Raw genomic sequence first — 22902 nt, 5'->3', positions numbered from 1 at the left:
TTAATCATATCAGGATATTTCAGTTATCACCTTTAGCCACATGGTTTCAGGAAACGATGCCCAAATATTTCATGCAAATGCTGGTCATTTCTGAAGAGCTCTTTTTTCATTGCATGGAAATTCACTAAAACATCTAGAAGTAAAAAATCTTCGAAGCCCATAGATAAATTCTCAGCAACAGAGGATATGCCCATTATGCCTTGGAGCCAGAGATGGAAAAATGGCAGTTAACTCCCCAAAATACCCTGCTTCAATATTTACCTGACAGCTTCAGTATCTTGACATTTTCCCCAGTGCATTTCCTCCTTTTTCAGATATTATTTTACAAGGGATTTCTTGTTATACAGAACTAACATAAATCAATCTATAACAGAGGAATTTGTTTAATACATTTATTCTTTTAAGAAGTTGCATGATCATATTTCATTGACTCATACAATAGAAAGAAAAACCTTACTACTAAAACAGAGTTTGTGGAGATGGGCGCATGGTAAACCTATTTAGTCTTTTCAGAGGTTCATTCTTAGATTTTAATGTTAAATAATAACAACTATTCATTTAAGCTGGTCTCACTGTATATCTTGACCTTTAGCAATTCCACACACAGCAGCTTATTGTGGTATCCATTAAATAGGAGAAATAAGAATGTTTTACTTTGCCATTAAGAGAAAAAGAAAAAGAGTACTGTATGTTACATGGCCCATGAAATATTGGCAGCGTGCTCCTTGGCTTTCATTCGAAGAACAGCGATACTGGAGGACCTCCTTTCAAACTCTGGCTTTGTTTCAAATGCATGTCCATTGGTAGCCCCGGTAAGAAGAGAGTCAGTGAAAAAATTGTTGAGGGGCACGTGGCTGAACTGGTTCTGGTGGTTTGAAAACCCTGTGTAACTGGAATCTGTCCGAGGCGAGTGAGAGTAAGGTGTCATACACGAGGAAGTGTCACGTGGTAACATGCATGAAGTAACCACAGAACCACCACTTGCATTTCCTGCCCACAAATTGTTCTGAATCTGGAATATATAAAACAACAAGTATTACATTTATGCGTTCTCACTTTTGTTCCTTACTTTTGGGAAACTGAATTTACAAACTTCTGCTAGCTGTTCTTTGTCTGCTCCTATTGGGTGGTCTATAATTTCATTCTGAGTACATCAAGCAATTACTGAAAAATAATTATTTGAGATTCTTCTAGTTTGTTATACTGGAATGGATCACCAAAACCCACATATCTGACCACATAAAATACTCTCAATACAACATGTCAATCTCTTGAGGATTCTTTTTACAGTCATGATTTTTAAAATGAAATCTGGTTTAATCATTATTTTTTATCAATTCATGTGTTTAGAAAAGTGATTAAAATATGATTAAGTTTAAATATAGTTTTCATCTTTCTAAAGAAAATTACAGAATTGCATTTTTTTTAAGTTCCATAGCTGACTCAGTGTGGTATTTTTTGCTGGAAACCAATGCTGATACAAGGCTGGTTGTTCTTTAGAGATATTTTTAATCAAAATTCATTTTGGAAAATGTTTACTGTTTCATTGTTTTTCATTCCGTCTAGTCTTAAATATCTCTGTGAATAGGACAATTATATACATATTTTAAATATTTATTCTATGATTTATATATAATGAGGTTGCAGCAGAATTATAACCTGTAAAGCAGATTTAGAATTCTAAAATTTGACCAATACCCAATAATGGAAGCATAACTGAGAAAAAATATTCAAGTATTAGCAAAAATACTATCTGAATGAAAATTAAGTATGGGGTAACAACTTACATAAGATTGAAAACTGAGTTATCACTTGTGCCCAAGAAATTCACAATCATCATGTTAAATCCCTATAGGAAACATTTCTATCTATATTGTGCAGTATTATCAGCAAACACAAATATCTTTAAAGTTACTAGCACACAAAAGAAACACTAAGTCAAATTTGTATACTACGAATTTTAAATAGGAGGCATCTTAGACCAGCTATTTAAACAACAGCAAGGAAAGTGATCACATGTACTACTCAGAAGCAGAGAGAAAATCGTGACAAATGGCAGGAGCTGGAAAAAAGCAAGAAAAATGCTGCTTGGTATAGCACAGCGGAGACACAGCCTTGAAATATGAAATTTGAAAATTTATGCCTTTTACAATATTATTACACTAGATTTAGATTTATACTAAAACATAACAGCAATATATATATTTATCCAATCTGGCTTTCTTTTCTTTTTTAAAATCATAATTAGAACACAATAATCAATTACTTAACACATATAGAAGAATAATTTTATTGTATTTCTTTTTACATAGAAATTTCAGTCTACTACTGTAGGCTCTGGTAATACTCTTACAAAACTCAAGCTTAAGCCATACTTTTAAATATAACTTATTTTCAATTCATATCCAAAATATGTTAATGAATCTTCTAGATTACATTGTAGAGATGTTACTCTGTCACTCTGAAAGGGCCACTTAACCATTTTCAGGACTGAACAAATATCATCCTTCATGTGGGGCTTCAATGACTGGCAAGATGCCCATTTTAGTGTTGTTCTTAAAACAGTTCTTTATATAAGTATTTTCTAAGCTGCTTTAAATATGCCAAATCTGTGAGAGACATCTATAGACCTCTATCTAGCTATCTAGCCAGCTGTCCATCATGATTTGCATACTTTATCAATCTTTAAATTGTCATGGGCTATGCTGTTTAAATTTTGGCTCATCCTACTATACGTATCCCACTTTACCCAAAATATGATGATTGGTGTCAGTGATTGCTGAGCTATGTATCTCAAACCAACAGGAGGGGCCGTTAATGTCATTATTCTGTCAAACTAGTTCTTCTAACTTGATCCGGGTGATTTTCCTCTGACATTCAATCAAACATTGTGCTACACTGAAAAACCACAGTCACATGTCTGACAAAAGGGCTTTCAGGAAATGAAAGTGAACTTGCTTGCTTACTTTTGAAAAAATAAATGCAAGATAGTGGTGGAGAAAGATTATTTAGGCTTTACATTTATTAAAGGATTCCTCAGCTTACAAAGCGTGTTGCTAGAAATTATTATTGAACTCATCTACTTGTATTCCAAATGCACAGAAATATACTTAACAACTAGGTAAAAAAAAAAAAATAAGGGGAGTAAAAGCAAGGAAGGTGATCTATGAATTTAAATAAGTATTTTCACCTTAAATGAATTTAGGAAATCTCTCCATTTTCTATGACATAAGCAATATTGTTATTTTGATCAAAACTTCTTACCTCAACATGATCAAGCAAGTTAAATGCATTATTTTTCATGAAACAGAACATACAGAAAGATCTGAACAGAACAGATTAATAAAGCAAGTTCCTAACAGCAATACTTTAGTTTTCACGACCAGTGAAGCTGTCACACACTTTTACTGATATGCCCGGTTTCCATGATCTCTGTCTCCCATCTTATTCCTGTCTTTCTTTGATTTTCAAATTTCTGGCATGTTTTGACTTTGGGGATCTAGATGGTTTCTATATTATACTTGGATGTAAATCATAAAAAAATAATAATATCCCCAGTGTACAGAGGTCTTGCTTCCTTGGAAGCATTTCCTCTGGAGGTGTCAAACATCTGATGAGGACAATCAAGACCATGCTCATGATATCTAACAGTTATCAATTAATGGCCACGTGTCAAGCATTTTGATTAAAAGCATGATGACTTCTGAATCGTCCCAATACACAAAAAGGTATGTGCTTTTACTATCCCCATTTCGTAAAAGGTAAAACTATAAAACAGAGTTTAAGAATCTCACAAAAATTGGATAACTCCCAGGGGAGGAGGTCAAATCTGAACCCGGAAATCTTATGAAATGCTACAATGACATAAAAACTAGTCTTATGAGTTGAAATTATTTACTTATTCACAATCCTAAATTTGTGTGTATTTATAAATTCCACTTTCTGAAAGCAAAATTCCCAATGATCACTCACAACTGTTTCTCATCCCCAGGCTTGAACACAGCACATGATAAATCCTTAGTACACATTTATTAAATACTGGAAAATCTCTGAGAATATGAAATTTGGACTGATTCATCTTGAAGATATAATCAAAATTTTGTGGAAAATTATGCTAACATATCTAAATTTTTTTCTCATGCTTTGAATGCCAGAATCACCATACTACACAATCTTAACAGAAATGAAAATTACACAGCTAGAGACCCTGTTGACCCTATATCTTTAGGAAGGTAATCTTTTTTCTTGTTAAACATGTATTATCTTATCTTCTGGAGATTCTGATTCATTAAGCAGGTAGTATAGCTGAGGGGATCTGTACTAAAATAATGGCAAAGATGATAATGGGGCTTCCCAGGTGGCACAGTGGTAAAGAACCCACCTGCCCATACAGGAGACACACAAGATGTGGGTTCAACCCCTAAAGATGGTAAGACACAAAAGCAATTCAGAACATCACTTAGGATGAAGAAACACTATTGAAGCCCAACTTCCTTCCAAATACAAAAAATTCTCGTACATTTTCAATTATGTTCAATTTCTGTGATAAGAAGCTCACCCTGTTTTAAAAAAATATTCCATTGCCCTCTGGGGAGCTCTGTAAAAAGGTGTAATTTTCCTGTTTCTTCTATTTCTGTTCCTTATACAGAATAAGCAGCATCCTTCTTACATGAGAAAATCTTCAAATATCATCATGAGATTATTATACAATCATAAGTCTCTCTTCTCTAAGGATTCTTCATATTGATTTCCAGACAGTATCATTCTAGTCACATTCCTTTGGATGTGCTGGAGGTTGTCATTGCCCTTTCACTCTTATAAACATCCAGCACTGACAACAGAATATAATATTCCAGATGTTGTCTGATCACTGTGGGGATGATCCAGCAGGTATCATCTTTGTTCTAGATCATCTACTTCTATTAGTGTCTGAAGAAGTAATGTGGTTAAACAACAAAGTTGTTTGAGCTTGTAGTTTAATAAATCTACCACTGTTCAGGTGGGCTCCTTCTATTTCTCCTTCATTCCATTCTTCTAAGTGGTCATTTTAAAACGACGTGCTAGAATCTATAAGTCATATTGTCTAAAACTACATATTTAACAACAGAGAAGTCATACAAAAATCTTACTCTCTGACTTATTAAAAGAAATACTACATTTGATTTTTTTCTAAGATCACTACTTATCTTTCTAATATTTTTTATACTAGTTCATAGACACTGCTGCTGCTGCTGCTAAGTCGCTTCAGTCGTGTCCGACTCTGTGCGACCCCATAGACGGCAGCCCACCAGGCTCCACCGTCCCTGGGATTCTCCAGGCAAGAACACTGGAGTGGGTTGCCATTTCCTTCTCCAATGCATGAAAGTGAAAAGTGAAAGTGAAGTCACTCAGTCGTGTCTGACTCTTAGCAACCCCATGGACTGCAGCCCACCAGGCTCCTCTGTCCATGGGATTTTCCAGGCAAGAGTACTGGAGTGGGGTGCCATTGCCTTCTCCGTCAGACACTAGCACTAAATAAATTTTTGTAAGCTTCTAAGTATATAATATGCAAGAGATTTACAACCAGGAGCAATATTATTGAATGCCCACATTCTTTTTATATGTGCTTTAAAAAAAAGAAAAGAAAAACGGAAAAAGAAAGATTGTCTGTCTTTACATTTTTTCTTCTTTGTTGTGTTTAAAAGGAGTGGATAATCTAAAAATATTCCATGTTTTAATGTGGTTCACAGCATTTTTTAAAGTTCTGGGGGTATGTTCAAAGCATTGTCCACAGAATTTAGCCAACTGCCTCCCATTAGCATGAAAGAAAGTTTAGCTGACTTACTACTCTCCACTTTGAATGTTTGCCCCTTAATGTTTTTCTAATCAAGTGAAAACTTTATATATTTAATTATTCCACAGCTTTGAATTTTGGAGGAAAAAAATTTTTTTTTGTCTGATTCTTTCCAAACTGAAATCCTTTAATGTTCACCTTCCTTCCAAGGAATTAAAAGCAATAAAAGCTAGAAGGAGAGGGTTAATATGTAAGTATACATACATATATTAAGAGTTCTTCACTGTGGATCTATGTATGTCATGAATTGATGGAACAGAGTAAATCATGGATAGGAAATCATAAATCTCATTTACCTTCACCTTAGAAACTTGATATAGATATATTCTTTACATAACCAAAGCTAGAAAGAAAATTTTAGTATGCTAAATGTGGTATATATTTCTAAAGTATTTTCTGATTTTACTGTAGTGGGGAGTTTTTCATACTTCTAAAAAACCTCTTAATCTCAGTTTATTATTCTTTCCCTTAGTTGTAAAGTAGTATGATATGTAAAAAAAATATCAAATAGTTTCCTGATTTATATACTCTATATCTCAATGTTTTGTTATTTATGGAGATATTAGCCTACAGAATTAATTTGGATTTAATAGAAATACTGAAAAAATGTGAGAATATAGGAGTAATTTTAGAGCATTCTTAAAAAGCATCTTTTAAAGCATCTCTAAAGCCAACTAAATAATTTTTTTCCTACTAAAATAAGTTTACTTAATCTTACTCCTCTACATATAGACTGTTTCTTTCTGCCACCAACATTTATATGTACACGAGACACACACACACACCAGGATACACGTATTATCCTATACTCATACGACCTTCACATCATAGCCCCAACAGTTCCCCGTGGGAGTTCAAAGGCTGCTGTGAAAAAACAGACAGCAGGGATTCACAAAGAGGTATCTGTGATGATGTTATAGCAATAGTTTCTTTCCATTAAAATAAAAAAAGTTGATTTTGGCTTTTCCTGTTTGACAGAATGCTTACTTTTATTGCCTACTCTGAGTATTATTCAATACTTACTATAAAGATTTATTACCACATTATCACTATAGAATTTAATTTACCAGATTTTTATATGGCCTCTTTTAAAAAGGCAAACATCACTTTTTACAAAAGTAGCTTGACTTTTTAAGAGACCATTATATTCTTTATTAGCATATCCCCTCCTTTAAAATTCAGAGGGATAAAGTATTAATAAGAATCATATGCTTATTAACTTGCAGATATTTTTAGCTGTTGGGACCTTAGGGTCCCATTAACTTTTCTAGTAACTACATCAGTAGGCTTCTGGCAGAGAGAAAGGGTATAGGTGTTTTTCTAAACAGTGAATTTGCTACCAGTGAATCAATAACATACACTGAGACTTTGTGTACCTGGGGAAAAAAAATCCCAAGTTGAATTAATCACACAGTGAAAAGATAAATCTGGGCACATTTAGGTACTACTTGAAATAGAAATGAGGGTACTTTTTCATCAGTGCCCTCTTATTAGATGTAATTTTAACTAAATATATATATATATATAAATACTAAGATTTTGGAGGAATTAATTAAAAAAAATTTTTTAATGTGTTTTAAATGCATAGTATTACTAAGTTGAAGTGGTCAGAAAGTATTTATTCATCAGAAAAGGATCACACGTTAATTGTTCATTGCTACTTTGAGTTCTTAAATGAAATTTCATCTTAGAAATGTATATATGGATTTCAAACAGGAGGAATGCCTTTTCTGTTAAAAAAAAAACAACACTATCAGATGTCATAGTCACGTGAGACTAACAAACTGGAAAGAAATTTGCTATACAGAAAAATAAAAGTGTGTATCTCTTGTTAGTGTAAAACGTAAAGACTATCTCAATTAGTCTCATAAGCAATGTTAATGTCTGTAAATTTTCAGAATGATATCATATAAATGTTGTCTAAATTTTGCATTATTCAAATAATATTCGAAATATGCTCCACATAAAAGATATAGGAAACATTAAGAACATCTTTCTTTACCCTTACTGTCGAATGTGTTCTTAAATTTTAAATTGTGATCATTACAAAAAATTTTTATAGGAAATCTCACCCTACATACCTTAAAATGAAATCATAGCACTTGGCATTTGCTATTTTTTAAAAATATTTATCCAGCAGCAATTATCATTTGAAGTATTTTCCAATTATTTGTCACCTTAATTCTCACCTATTTTAATGCATGCATGCTAACTACTGTTGAATCATGAGTGCCTAATTCATTTTTAATGAGAATTCAACTATTTAAAAAGTTCAGAATTATAAGAAACAAAAATTATAAGTTTTCTTTGTAAATTATTAACCTAAAATGTAAATCAAGTATGCAAACACAAAATATTTATACAGTATATTTTTAATCTTAGAGTGTTTCACAAGGTGTCATATACAAGCTTGCAATTTATTCTTAAAATCCTGAGTCATCAATTATATTCATCTTATATTTAACTCTAATTTGGAATTTTATTTTTGTTATTTTAAAATCAACTGTGCATTTGCACTAAAAAGTCTATTTAATGCTCCATAATTTAGAATAAGAATGAAAACTCACAGATGCATGTAGTTTAATAAACGTGGTGCACATACAATTCTGGATTAAAGTATATCCTGAGGTTCACACTAACAATAATGGTTTAAACTGCAGGTTTTAATCCAGACGTTCTCATAGACTTCTCAGACTTTGATGCTTAATTTCCCCCTTCCTTCTTCCATAAGGTAGTTTTAATATGTAAGAACTATTTTTATATTTTTAATTTTTACTTTTTATTATTTTGATAATCTACTTAATTTACTGATTTACTCTTTCCTCTTAAAATACAAACTATGTACAACCAAATCAGTTAAATACAACACTTAACAGTGTTCACTTAACTAAAAGCAAAACAAATAAAAAAAGAAAACAGCTAAGTTATTACTACTATGTAAAGTCTTTAAATCACATTAAATGTGAATATTACATTTCAAAAATAAGTCTATTTTCATAATCAACAATGTGAAAGCACTTTACTTCCTCTAGAGGATATTCTTTCCTTCTTTAAAGTATCTAGGATTACTTTCACCAAATAGAAGAATTATTCTCTGTCTGTGTCTAGCTGTTCCTTTACTTAATCAATACTAACAAAATCTACCTCCTGTTACACCTAATTTAGTTTTAACATATACATATATGTGAAATAGACTTTATATGTTTTTATATAAATATATATATTTAATTAAATTCGGAACGGTATCATTGTAAAAACTATATTGATTTGAATAAATGATATCCTTCTATAACTGTAAGTATTTGTGCTTACAATCAGTGATAAATTGTATCACTTGTTGACCTAGTGCTGTTAATACTTTGTCCCTCCATTCATAAAGGAAGTGTCACTGTACTACAATATACGACCATCTCATTGGTTGTTTGAAAGGTGTGGAACTACTCATTACACAATGCATCATGTATAGCTACATTATTAACATTTTTAAAAGATCTTGGGGTCTTTGTTTACTTCAAATACTTGGGGAAAAAACAGAAGTAACAGTGATAAAAATGATACTTTTTCTAAAGGTTAAAAACTGCTCCAGGTGCCTTTAAATCACTAAACCACAGTGGTTAAAGGAAACAAGCTTCATATTCTTTATTTAGCTTAAAGTAAAGGCAAACTTCAAGATTAGGAGAGAAATTTGTTGGTAGAAGAAGGTAAGGTAAACAATATCTTCATAATCACTATTTTACAGAAACTTTAAAATTTCCTTTTAAAAACTGTATAGCAATGTTTTAAATAGTATATGTTAAGTTAAAAATACTTTACAGCTTTTCATCTGTTTTTAAAATTATTTTAGTGACTACAAATTATCTGTAACGTGAATCCAACGTTTGCTAGGTTCAAACTCCAAGTGGCACATATTTCTAAAGGCATCAATTAAACAACAGAAAGCAAAAATACTACATGGGTCCTTTTGTACATTTGGAAAATAGATACAATTATGATTCCACTATTTACTAAGTAAAACCTTACTGAAAATCTTGGCAGGAAAACTTTCAACCTTTCTTTTGCAATTTTTGATGAAAAAATATTTTCTAAGTGAGAAAATAATTCTGATAGATTAAGAATATATTCAAATTTTCCTAACGCTACCATATTTATTTGGTCATCCTAATTTAAAGAAGAAAGTGTATTTAACTGAACTTGTTCTTTCCCTGGGATCCCCAAATAGTAAATTTACTCACAATGTATTGATTTAAATACTGCAACAAAAAAGGGCATTCAAACCACTTAGCTACTTCTCTATTGCAGAAAAAAAATTAATAATGACTAATAGCCATTAGAGAATCAGGACTATTTATTGAGCCCTCATTATGTACTAGGAAATACTTTGCATAAACTATTTTAATTCTCACAAATAACATATGAACTTCTATCACCATTTTATAAATGAAGAGAAATGTTCCCAGCAGTTAATTTATTTGCCAAAGGTCTAAAAATCTATTAAGTGGCACAATCAGGATTTGAACCCACAGCTACCTGATTGTGAAGCCAGGAGTCATACGTTAATCCATGGCCCACCCCAAATCCCAGGATTTAGTTCTACAGACTATTTAGAAATCATTTTAATCCTCTCCATAAGAGAAAAAGTATCATCAACATCTTCATCTACGCTAAGACCACCGACTCTAGTACCAAGGAAGTGCAGAGACTTTTTCAAAGTCACCTAGCTAGTAAATGATCAAGTTAATGTAAGCTTAATCTGACCTAACCCTAATGGCACAAAATGTACACTTCTTCTAAGTATGAAGGCTGGCTACAATCTTTCGATCCATTGTGTCCAACTCCTTGCAACCCCATGGACTATACAGTCCATGGAATTCTCCAGGCCAGAATAGTGGAGTGGGTAGCCTTTCCCTTCTTAAGGGGATCTTCCCAACCCTGGGATCGAACCCAAGTCTCCAGCATTGAAGGTGGATTCTTTACCAGCTGAGTCACAGGAGAAGTCCATAATCTTTCTAGAAAATATGTATAACTTAACAAAAATATTTTATTCACCAAAAATAATTATTTTAAAGATGCTTTGGTTTTAATAAATTAGAAACACATTAGAATCTAATGTTGATAGATACTTGCTTAGTTCTTAAACTCAAGGACAAAATTATGTAAGTCTCTTTTGGTATGCTAGATATAGTCTGCATCAAGAAATTTTTGCAGAATTTGTAATATCTAATTTGCAATCTGTCTAGAAAGCACGAGATTTTTTTCTGGATCATCTGTATAACCTCTGTGCCTAAAACAAGACCGAGCATGTACCTGTTTGATAAAATGCAAAACTATAAAATGATAAAACTCTGGAAGAAAATGAATTAAGCTGAAAGGGGTCTGCAAAATCTTTCTAGTCTATTCCTTTCAAAGAGGAAAAGTTAACTGCTTAAGACCACAGAGCTGGTTGAGAGCAGAGATTCGGAAACCATCTGTTTTATTAAAAATAGACTAATTTTGTTTTATAATGTACTCCTGAAAACTGAAGTGAACCAAAACTTTTTTCACATCTATTCGGTGTATATATAATTTGCTTAACACTGTGATGATACAATGTGAGTAAGAATGGAATCATCTTTTAAACACTTTACATCCTAAATGGTGTGGCAGACATTTTTACACAATCCACCACAAGGTCAGTGAGAAAGTGACGCTCTGACTGAGGGAAAATTGAGAGGAGGCTTCCTGGTTTAGGTGAGGGAAAGGGAATTCAAGATAGAGGGAAACAGATTTAGCACAAGCAATGAGACTCTTCTAAAATATCATGTAATGGAGAACACTGAATAATTTAATTTAGCTATACTGTATTGACAAATGGCAACTGATATTGTGACCCAAAATAGAGCTTTAATAAAAAACACTACTATTTTCACTACATCAAAATATACTACCTTTAATTACTACTGACATCACAGTACTCACTTTTTTATTTGCTTTCAAACATGAGCAAGTTTTAAAAAAAAGAATATCCTAGTCTAAGAAGTATCTACATTTTTTAAATGTTTTATTATTTAGGCATTTTTCCTTTCCAAAGTAAGGCGATGTTTCAGGGTCAAAATTGAACTATTTCAAGACTCAGTGTTGGTTTAAGGAGAAAATGTTGCATAAGGAGGCCGGGACTCCTGAACTCAAAACACTTGGGCTCAAATTCAATGAGTTAAGGGTTATTAGGAAGAAGCCTGGCTTAACAAGCTCTCAACTGGTAGTTACTATTTTTACTGTTACAGCTGTTGTTACTACAGTGTAATGAAGAGCAGTGAAAACAAAGTATTTATAACATTTTAGAAAGTATTAATTACTATTCATAAATAAACATTCTATGTTATATATAGATACTTTATGCTAGGTAAGATTATGATACAAAGGCTTACTATTATGAGTGGGCTGAAGGAGATCATTTTCTAAACCATTTCTGGTTTTGATGTATTTCTGCGTATGCTTTTGCTTCCCTGCCAAATTGCTAATTCTTTATTTCTGTCCTGCCGCCAACTTTTTCTAGTTCCAACTTTTTTGTAATTAATAATTTTTTTTTCTGTAATTAGTAACAGTAACCACATTCAATGTCTTATTGCACTGAGTTGGTTAGACTCTTTCAATTCCTATTTTTCCCACTATAAACTATTTTCAAGCCACAATTTTTTTTTTTTTTTTTTTCTTTTTAAAAAGCAGTTTCCTTAGGCTGAGTCTTGAGACATGACTTTGGCATAGTTATTTTTTCAAACAAACTAAAATAAAGTCAACCACATATTTTTAACTGAAACAGAATTTTCCCCTGACTTTCTTCAATACCTAGAGTGGGGAGTGGGAGACACTTGATTTCAGAATTTTTGGTAACCAAACATTAAATGACTTAGCAATACAGAAAAGTCCTGTGGATTTGACAGTATTGATTTTTATCATTGTTGATGAACTGCACTGTCAAAATAACTTCAACATATGATGTCTGTGTTCCCATATTTAAATTATGAGGTGGTATAACCAAATATACATAAAAATTATGGAGAACCCACAAAGAGAAATTAGTGCAAAATTCTATTATCTCTGAGGGGAATTTTTTTAACTAATCCTTTGTTGGCATGAAAAAGACCATCAAATGTATAATTTGACCACACCATTTCCTTTCCTGCTTGAGCTCCTAGGTGACCTCATTCTGTTAATGGCTAATATCGAAATCTATGAAGCACAATAACAACATCATGGCAAGATAATTTTAGGGGGTGACTAAAATTAAGGGTGACTAGAGTGTATGGTTATATTAAGTTTTTATATAGAGCTTAATTGGTGCAAGGCCCTATTCTACACATTTTACGATACTCTAAAGAAGAAAGGGGGGTTAGCACCAAGGCAACTAAGAGCAAGGAGCAGAAAAGTGGAAAATAGAAATAGGAACAGTGAAAGGAATGAAGACTGAAATAATAAGGTGAAAAAAAGGTACGCTGCAGTCAAGTGTTGTGAGATAGACTTAGCAGTAAGACTGCTTAAAGTCTACTTGAAAAGAGTTCATAATTTGTGACTTTATTATTTCTAAAGTCATCACAAGTAGTTTAAAACTATGTAAAGTATATGCCATCTCTGATATTTTCTATTGTTATTTCACTGGTTGGCAGTGAACATTTTCTGCTCCCTTGAACTGAACTGCAGATTTTGCTATTAATCATTTAATCATGTTACTTACCCTTAAGAGCCACAGTACCTCTGCTTAAATCTGAGCTTTCCTACACTAATAAAAGTGAGTAAATATCTCACTTTTATTAGCGGCAAGAAATACCTCGCCCCTCTATGCCTCAGTTTCCACATATAAAAAATGGGAATAATTAATATCACCTACTGCATAAGGTTACTGCAAGGATTAAATGAGTTAATAAATGTACACTGCTTAGAACAGTGACTGACAGAGAGGGCTACAGTCTTGTTAACAACTAAGAAAACTGCAGTGTCTGCTCCCTTGGAACTTACCGCCTAGAGGAGAAACATCCTTGCAGCATTTTGCTCAGAACTCAACTAGGATACTCAAAACATGTGCTGATGCTAAGTAACCAGGGGGATACACATATTTTTAAAATAGGAGAAAATATAAAGGAACTACTTTAAAGTAAACTTTTTGAAGTAAGGGAAATAAGATTCCTCTTAAGGTATGGGCCTTTATTCAAAAGGTACCCATATCACTGGTCTTTAAGGAAACTGCAGTGGCAAGGCTTAGCTGTAGCAGCCCTTTATGAACCGCCCTGTAAGGAACCACTCGTGTGATCATGGACCAATTCTCGTTCTTAATTCATCTGGGTCTGGTTTCCTGACTTTTAAAATGAAGGAACTAGGTGATTTCTAAGGTTCTTATTCACATATAATATTACATTAATAAATTTCATGAATTTACCTGGAGGAGTGAAAGTCTCAAGATAGGTTTTTAAAAAATCATGAAAGGTACAAGAACACAAAGACAGCATGAAATGAAAGGACTGACCTCATGCTCCCAAGGTATGAATTTACAGTTGAAGAAAATGAATATCCTTAAGTTTGGAGCTATGATGATTTGTTTACTGAACTATCAAAATATTCCATCAGTATATGTGTTACATATTCATTTTCAAAGTAGTCTGTTACAACACATATCATTATACAATAAGGAATTAAATAACAGATGGCTTGCCTTATAATACACATATAAATACACATGTATTTATGTAGCAAATACAATTTTGAATATTATAATTCAGTAGCAGGAAAAATTAATATCCAATTACAAAGACAAAATATATTTATGTGCATTACAAAGTATGAAAAAACAACCCTCTCTAAATTAAAAGAAAAAATTAGAGGAAAAAAATTTCTAAATACACTTAATGTGATACAATTTAAAAATTAGGTCCAGAACTAATTCTATACATGTTTTAAGTCACAAAGGGATAAAATGCTTCCTTGAAACAGTAAGCAGTTTCAAAGCTGAAAAGACAACATAGGAGAAAAAATAGTTTTAAGTGGAACTGAAGGTTTCATCGGCCACATTTAACAGTAGGTTATGGTACAGTTCATAAAAAAAGAGCCACCGAGCCTAGCAATGTTTTATGTATTTTAACAGTTAACAAAGGGAGTGAGTCTGAATTATTAAAATGCAAAGTAATTAAGAGACATATTATTGAATGATGCTACTTAAGTTGTTGCAATGTATACCAAAGAAGAGACCTTGAAATATTTTAAAATGAATGGCTCTGGAAAAATAAATAAAAATAAATATTTTAGCAAAATAAAAGTCCAACAAACATGAAAACAATTTTTGGAGATTAAAATTTTCATTCTTAACTATTATATTAGACATGATAAAGCTTACACTAGCCCTTTTAAGAATATACAAACCACACTTGTGTATCTCAGTGTTCTGTGCAATTTACCATACCTGTGGATAGCTGTCAGTTCTTGGCAAAACCGATATGTCATAGGTGGCAGCAAAATGGCTCTTAGCTTGCTGGATCTGGCCATAACGTTCTCTTTTTCTCCACTTGGCCCTTCGATTTTGAAACCAAACCTAATTTGTTTAAAAAGTAGAATTTCAGCTAAGGAACAGCTGGTAATGCAAATATGATGGTCAAAGACGTTAAATCAGAAAGGTAAACCAGGTCAAGAAAATTACAAAAGCAGAAATGTTTTTATATTAGAAAGGGATCCACAAGGTTTACTTTCTATTTTATTTTACCCTGATATGATAAATGCCATGTCTACTAGGCAATACAGTTCAACAGAATGAGACAAGGTGTTTTCAAAATTTTATTTAATATGTCTGAGCCTCTATTTTTTTTTACTTATGGAAAATAAAAAAGAATTAGTTTATATGACCTTGAAGATTCCTTGTATCTCCAAATTATCATAGATAATAATCCTCTCTCAGAGAATGCAAGTCTAAAAGACACTCATAAATTTTTAATTTGGGGTTATGTATATAACATGAACTCAGCCAATCTATAACCAAATTAATATCTAAGTCTGTCAAAACAATTATCTTTAAAACATGTCACAAAGTGGAGGGTCTTCTGGGCTGTACCCAGACTTACAAAAACTTAGAAAAATGTAAACAAACACATTACATCTAAAACATATGGCACCAGCAGAAATACAATGATTATTTAGAAGCAAACTAGTAGAATTACATGTTATATTGAGTATGGTAAAGATTATGGGTAAAATGGTATCACCTGAAGCTGAGCTATGGTTTTAAAATATACAAATTGTTTATAACATAAATTGTCTCACGTATAAGATTTATTTTCTCTTATAGAAAATGCTCACAAAATCTTAAAGATAATTTCTCCAATTTAAAATCCTTATGGATAATATAAATTTTAAAATAAATAGGACAGATATAATCAAGTGTCAAGAAAGCCTGTGTATTAGTATGGCCTCCACACAGTTCCTAAACTATTTTCCAAATTTCTCTACCTAATTATATAGTAGAAACATCTAGTATCATCTGTCTTCCTCAGAGGGTTAAATATTAACCAGTTCACACTTGTAAGATCTCCAGAATCTTCATTTTAATATTTTAGGTGTTAAAAGGTTATATAGAAAATTAAATTAAACATGTATAATTTGATATATAATTTACATGAGCAGCTTTCTGAAAGCTGTTTAGTCTTCAGAGAACTATCTTCAGAATACAAAATATTTAGGAAAAAAGCTGAAAATGAATTATAAAAATGCACATTGTAAAAAAGCATTTCACTAAAATTTATTTGAATTTTTTATTCTATTTTGTATTCAATTCTACTCTTTTCTATCTTTTCCTTCACACTTATGGAGACATGTTAATATTCAGTCTGGAGTGTAAGCAAGTATTGCAAATTTAAAATGGCAGTTTGAACAGTTCTCAGAAGGCAAAGAGAGCTACCTGTTCAGATGTTTTCTTAGAACACTGCTGGCAAGTGTGTATTACCCACTATATTCAGGGCTTAAGACAACATTAACAACAAAAGAAAGCAAAACACTTTTTTGTTTTCTCCATAGACAGGCACCAAGAGCATACTAAGGGAATTTAGTAATGAGGGCTTTTTCCTTTAGAAGAAAACCTTGACAATCACCTTAAAATAGGTGCCCATTACCACCACTCTTATGCAAAAAGCAAGGAAACTACCTGAGTAAATTAGGTTCAGGCTGGCTCTCTGTGCCTATTCTTAGACCAAAATTAACCAGCACTTGGTGAAATGTTAAGGGGCAAACACTTTGTGCACAGCTGATCATCTATGTGTAAACATATTTTTCTATGGTTATGAGTATAACTAATTTAAATATACGAACACAAGACCAAAAAACACACAGGTGGGGTTTGTGTTAATGCTTGACAATTCTCAAATTCTTTCTTAGTACTGACTTTCTCCATATTTACTTCCTAAACTAAGATAAAATAACCATTTGTCTCTATAAACTAAAGCAAAAATCTGCTGCTTGTTACTCCTGCACCACCAGATGTTGTCTTTAACAATGTATAAGAGACTTACAATGGCTCAGTCTTCAGAAGGAATACTATTACTCCACTCAGAACAAAAATTTATTTCTTTATTCTAGTGGTTTATGGAAATTGCAAAATTCAGTATTTTTTTTTTTAGAGTCGTAAAAACACACAAAAAGAAAAAGGTCATTCTCCTGAATTACTCTTACTTGCAAACTAAAAAAATTGTTTAAAAATATCAAGGCTAGGAAAAATAAAATACGCTTAAGAGGTAGAATTTTACCCAGTATTTTTAATTTTGTTTTTTCAAATTATTAAAAAATTTAGTATACTGAATCATCTAATTTGATAATTTGAACACAATTTATAGATATAACAATTAAATTTATACATTTAAAAGTTACTTTTAAGATTATTATTCCTACTGCTTCTGAAAAAATCATGCAAGTTATCCAGATTTTAAAAATTACAATGGAAGGCATGTATTGACAATTGCTGGGACTAGAAAATTGTATATGTGCTCATACAACTTTTAATTATATATCGTGAAAATAGTTTACAGTATACCTAACAGCTGAGAGTTTGTGAGACTGTTTTTTTTTGTTTTATTATAACTCCAACCTTGGTAAAATTATAGGTGCTTATGGGCCATTATACAAATAACTTACAAATCTAAGGTATATAACCCAAAAAGAGCTTTGACAGCTGATAGAAAAATAAAATACATGAATTACTAAATTGGACAGCTATGGTTCTGCGTTTTTGTCCTTTAAGGATCACTTTTTGAAATCAGAGATTTGTTATCATATTCTGTTCTTTTAAAATAATCATAAGCTTTTATGCCTAAGTAATAAGTCAAGTTCTTTTCTCTTAGGCTTGTGTGTGAGCTGTTAAATCGTTTGCAAGTAAAAAGTAATTTTAGTAGACTTACATGCCTCTGCTACACTGTTCTCTATCTTCAGCAGGAGAATCAGTTTCTGCCTTTGTGGTAAAACTTTGGAATAAACTTTGTGGTAAAACTCGGTGGCAACTATGGAATCATTCTAACACTACCCCCCAACCACCTCCCCGCTCCAAACACACACAGCCTCCAGCCTTCATTGGCTCCTACCTGGACCCTGGCCTCAGTCAGCTCTGTCCTCAGAGCAAGCTGCTCTCTGACATACACATCCGGGTAATGGGTTTTTTGAAAGACCTTTTCCAGCTCCTCCAGCTGCAGGCTGGTAAAGGTGGTTCGGTGTCTCCGCTTCTTACTGCTGGATACGTTGCTGTCACATTTATCCCCAAGTTCATCCAGTTCTCCCTTCTCTGGAATCCCTTTCACGGGGGACAGCCGGAGACTGTTACAGTTGTCCATAGCTCTATTTAGTTCGGTGTGAAGAGGCTGTCCTTCTACTTTAGTGATCCCATAGTTCACTGCACCCAGAGGGGGGAAAAACAGTTCTCAGCATTGCAAAACACCTTGATGAAAGAATTAAGTTGAAGTGATACAGACCATCCGGCAGGTAGTCTTACGATTTATCCTGCCAGTATTGATTTGATCATCATATTATCTACTACTGGGCTTCCCTGGTGGCTCAGCTAGTAAAGAATCCGCCCGCAATGTGGGAGACCTGGGTTCGATCCCCGGGTTGGGAAGATCCCCTGGAGAGGAGAACGACTACCCACTCCAGTATTCTTGCCTGGAGAATTCCACAGACTGCATAGTCCATGGGGTCGAAAAGAGTCAGACACAACTGAGTGACTTTCACTTTATCTATTATTATTAATTCACTTTGGGCAAGTTTAGAATCATCTAAATATGTGTACATGGAACTTTATATTAATTTGCCAGCATCACATGTAGTTCTGTTTTTCAGGCTTAATGTAATATTTATCCCGATAATTTATAATCAAAGTAGTCAAATTAAAAGATGCTCTGGTTAAAAAAACAAAAAAAACAAAAAAAACAAAAACTAAATGACCATAATTTTTGAAAAGTGAGCCGAATTTCTTATGTCTTATTTATTCACAGCAGACAAAAGTAAGCTACTAACAGGGCTCAAAAAGGACATTTCAATTTTAAATACTGTCTGTAAACCAAAATCCATACTCTTCTCAAAGTTATGTTTCTCCTCCACATAAAACCTATGGACTACAAATTTAAGAAATGGCATTGTTTCTACTATATTTCCAATATTTCAACTGCATATCATGTCCAAATTTAACATTTTAATTTTAAAAAGTGACCTACTAAGTCAAAAAAAAGAATTTTTCGTCAGTTTCTAAAAGTGTTTTTACAGAAAAGGATTTAAGTAGACTCTTTAGCTTAAAAACTCACTTGCAGTTATCTAAACATGTCAAATTTATGCTTAACTCTTTTAAAACATGAAACTGTCTTAAGATAGAAAGCTTTACTCTTCCTTTCAGTAAAGCACAGAAATTAAAACATCTATTAGAAGATTACAAAGGATATCATCTGGCATTCTGTTTAGGGGTGTTTTAATTTCAGTGATTTCCTCCAGATTCCATTGTGCCCCACACACAAATGTAATGGATACACTTAACGAAATAGGAAACATTTTTTTAAGTCGGCTCAACCATAACAATGATTTCCAATGAACTGCTATACTTTTTTCGTTTTTGTCTATTTTTAAATTCTCTCTTACAATGCATATTTAGCTTTTTTTACAATGTATTTTAGCTTTACTTTAGTCATTATACGAATGTATTGAACTCTAGTACCTAGGTAAATCAAATACCCAATTGCCTTTAGGCAAAAAAATATATGATGTAAAACTAAATATAAAAGAGAGCCTTGACTGATTAACAATACAGTTTTGTCTCCGTGGGCAGAGTTAATGGGGAACTGCGGTAATTAGCGATGGGGGAGGGGAAACAGGCGTGAGGGTAAGGGCATCTCAGGGAAAAGGCAGGAACTTTCCTAAATTTAGCGGACTCCTTGTTGCCCACATTCACCTTACTTAAAACTTTCCTATTAAAATCCATCCTAACAGTGTGATGTTCTTTTAAAACTTTATAAAATATAAAAAATCACCTATTTCTCTTATTTTTGGAATCCCGACAATTTAAATAAAATATTATGATTCTTATCCAGCAGTCAACAGAGGACATTTCAGAACCATTTAAAAACAAATCCTGTCCATGGAAATAACTTTATGGATACACTTTAAAATTCCAAAATATAAATACTGCAATCTGAAATACAGTCAAAACTTTAGTATATTAAAATAAAATTATTTTTTCGCGTCTTTCTAAATAAATGAGACTTAACGGATTTTTCTCTATTGTTTGTTCCTTTTTTATTTAACCTTGCAAGTCAAAAGTAACTTGCAACGTTGAACAAAATAAGTAAAATATACGAGGCCTTTTTTTTTAAGCTTATTGCGTACTAAGTATTTAGAAGAGAAGCTACTATGAGCCAGTGGCTAGCCAGATTGTGAACCTCCATTAAAACAAGGGGCGGGAGGCTTGTTGTAAATATTTCACACTTAATTCGTTTGTTATTTTAAAGCAACCCGCTCCTTACAGCTTAACTGTGGAATATATACAATGATAAGGAAAAGTCCTCTTGGAATTGTAAACTTGCTTTAGCTGTCGCGATCTGAAAAAAAAATAGGTTTGTACTGGGTTACAAGATAGAAAAGATAGATGGTTTGTTTTGATAACATTTTGACTTTGAGATACTTGGCCATCCAAAGTTGAAGATTTCACCCAGAAGCATTCCGAAAGGCTTCTTAGGCGACTTCTACCGTGGAGTCAGAAAAATCAGACAATGCGGAATTCGCGAGTGAGTGATTATATATTGGGGATTCTTTGCCCGAAGCTATGTAAAGTGATTTGGCGTTTAACAAACATTTATGCTGTTGTAGAGCAAACCCAAAGAAGCAGAAATCACAAATCCACAGAAACTCATCTAGTAAGCCTCTAACTTCACAAAGAAAGATATCGTTACGTCTTGAAAAGTTAAAAAAAAAAAAAAAAGGTTTTTCACCTAAGTTTTCTTCTTCGTGACGGCAGTGACGTCCTCTAACGAGCTGTGATGGATTTCAGCTCCCCCGGCCCGGGGCAGCGCGGCGGGCTCGCAGAGGAAGCGCGCTGTCTCGACTCAATTACGCTCTATTTAGCGCCCTATCAGTTTACGCCCGGGTCCTGGATAGCGGGACGCCAGGGCCCGTGAGGAACGCGACTCGGCAGCAAAAGAACCACGAGGATGCACCCCAGGGGCGCAGGCTCCTTCCTTGGCTCCCCCCACCCAAAGTCTGCAGCAGCCCAAACTCCGCTTCCTAAAACCAGCACTGTTCCACCGCCCTCCTCCGCCCTCCAGCTTCTCCCGCTCCCCCTTCCTTTCCTTCCTTCTTTCCTTCCTGTTTTCCTTCCTTCCCTCGGTCCTTCCCTCCCTCCCGGTCCCGACCGGTCCCCGCCCTCAGATTTGCGGGTGGGCTTCCGCGACCCCCCTGGAGCAGGGGGACTCACCGCTGCTGTCCTGACAGGGCGAGGTCCTCTCCAGGCGCACGTGATGCTCGGCGCGGGGCAGGGGCCCGAAGGCCTGCACGCATTTGCCCGCCGACGCTTTGCTGTAAAAGGACTCATTGTCCAGCGTCTCCATAACGTGCTCCAACGCGCCTCCTGCGCCCATGTAAAAATCACTGTTTTTACTCGGTGGGCTCTTGAGGGCAAACTTCTCGCTCAGAAACTCCATAATCCTAGAAGGCTGTCGCTGAGCTCCCGGGAGCTCCGGGGGCTGGAGCGCGCTGGGGGAGGGTGCGAGTGGGCGGGAGGAGGGAGGGCCGGAGAGGAGGGAAGGGGAAGCGAGCGCTGCGGCGCCTGTAGCTGCCCGGCTCCGAGCCCTTTAAGATGTCCCGGCTGGAAAGGGGGCACCCGAAGTTGCTTTTATATCTTGAAACTCAGCTGGGCTCCTCGGGCAACCTCCCAGATCTAATGAATATGAAAATAGGCAGGCGACTAAACTCCACCCCGGGACCCCCCCCTCCGCCCCCCACCCTACCCCCATCTTCCCCCCCACTTACCCGGGCAGGGCGCGTCCAGGCCTAGGTTAGACAGACAGCTCCATTTCAGACAAATGCCAGCAGGGACGAGGCCACGACACTCAGAAACATTGTCGCCGCGACAGTGGACTGGCATTTCGGAAGAGCTTGGTGAGATCGCAAGGCAGTTAACCTTCCACTCCCCGCGCTCTGCGCCCTCCCGGGCCACCCGCCGGCACCGGGTCCCCACCCCGCCCCCACGCCGGCCACTCACTACCAGAAAGATTTAGAGGCGTCTTAAGAACTTGAAAGGAAGTAATGCTCTAAGGGGCTTTTATTTCATCCGTAAATCGTTTATGTGGAAGATCCACATTAATCCGAAGCCCAAGAAGCCGGATACGTGGGCAGCTATTAACTGGGCTGGCCGTGGTCGAGGGGCCGCTGCTTCTTCCAATCCCGAGGAGTTCGGCGTCCCGGCGCTCTCGGCGCTTACGAACCCGTGGCCTTTCCTTTCTTTCTGGAATGCGGCGGCGTGTGGATGTGGTGGCAATGGGAGAGGGAGGCCGAGCAATGCATTGAAACCATTATACCAATATCAACCTCATTTCTCCACC

The 22902-nt window shown here is 34.7% G+C and overlaps 1 protein-coding gene across 1 annotated transcript; it reads right to left on the bottom strand.

The window, feature by feature from the left end:
* Positions 1 to 379: 379 nt before the first annotated feature.
* On the bottom strand, positions 380 to 22225 carry ALX1 (ALX homeobox 1). Its single transcript, NM_001192291.2, has 4 exons — positions 21777 to 22225; positions 18412 to 18716; positions 15258 to 15386; positions 380 to 1012 (listed from the first exon to the last, which is right to left on the bottom strand). Exons 1-4 carry the CDS (start codon positions 22000 to 22002, stop codon positions 692 to 694), a joined length of 981 nt encoding a protein of 326 aa, NP_001179220.1. The 5' UTR covers positions 22003 to 22225; the 3' UTR covers positions 380 to 691.
* Positions 22226 to 22902: the final 677 nt, after the last annotated feature.

This window comes from Bos taurus, chromosome 5 (genome assembly GCF_002263795.3).
Source record: "Bos taurus isolate L1 Dominette 01449 registration number 42190680 breed Hereford chromosome 5, ARS-UCD2.0, whole genome shotgun sequence".
Classification (NCBI taxonomy): domain Eukaryota; kingdom Metazoa; phylum Chordata; class Mammalia; order Artiodactyla; family Bovidae; genus Bos; species Bos taurus.
Note: the sequence above shows the minus strand (reverse complement) of the source record. Positions and strands in the feature narration are given on the sequence as shown.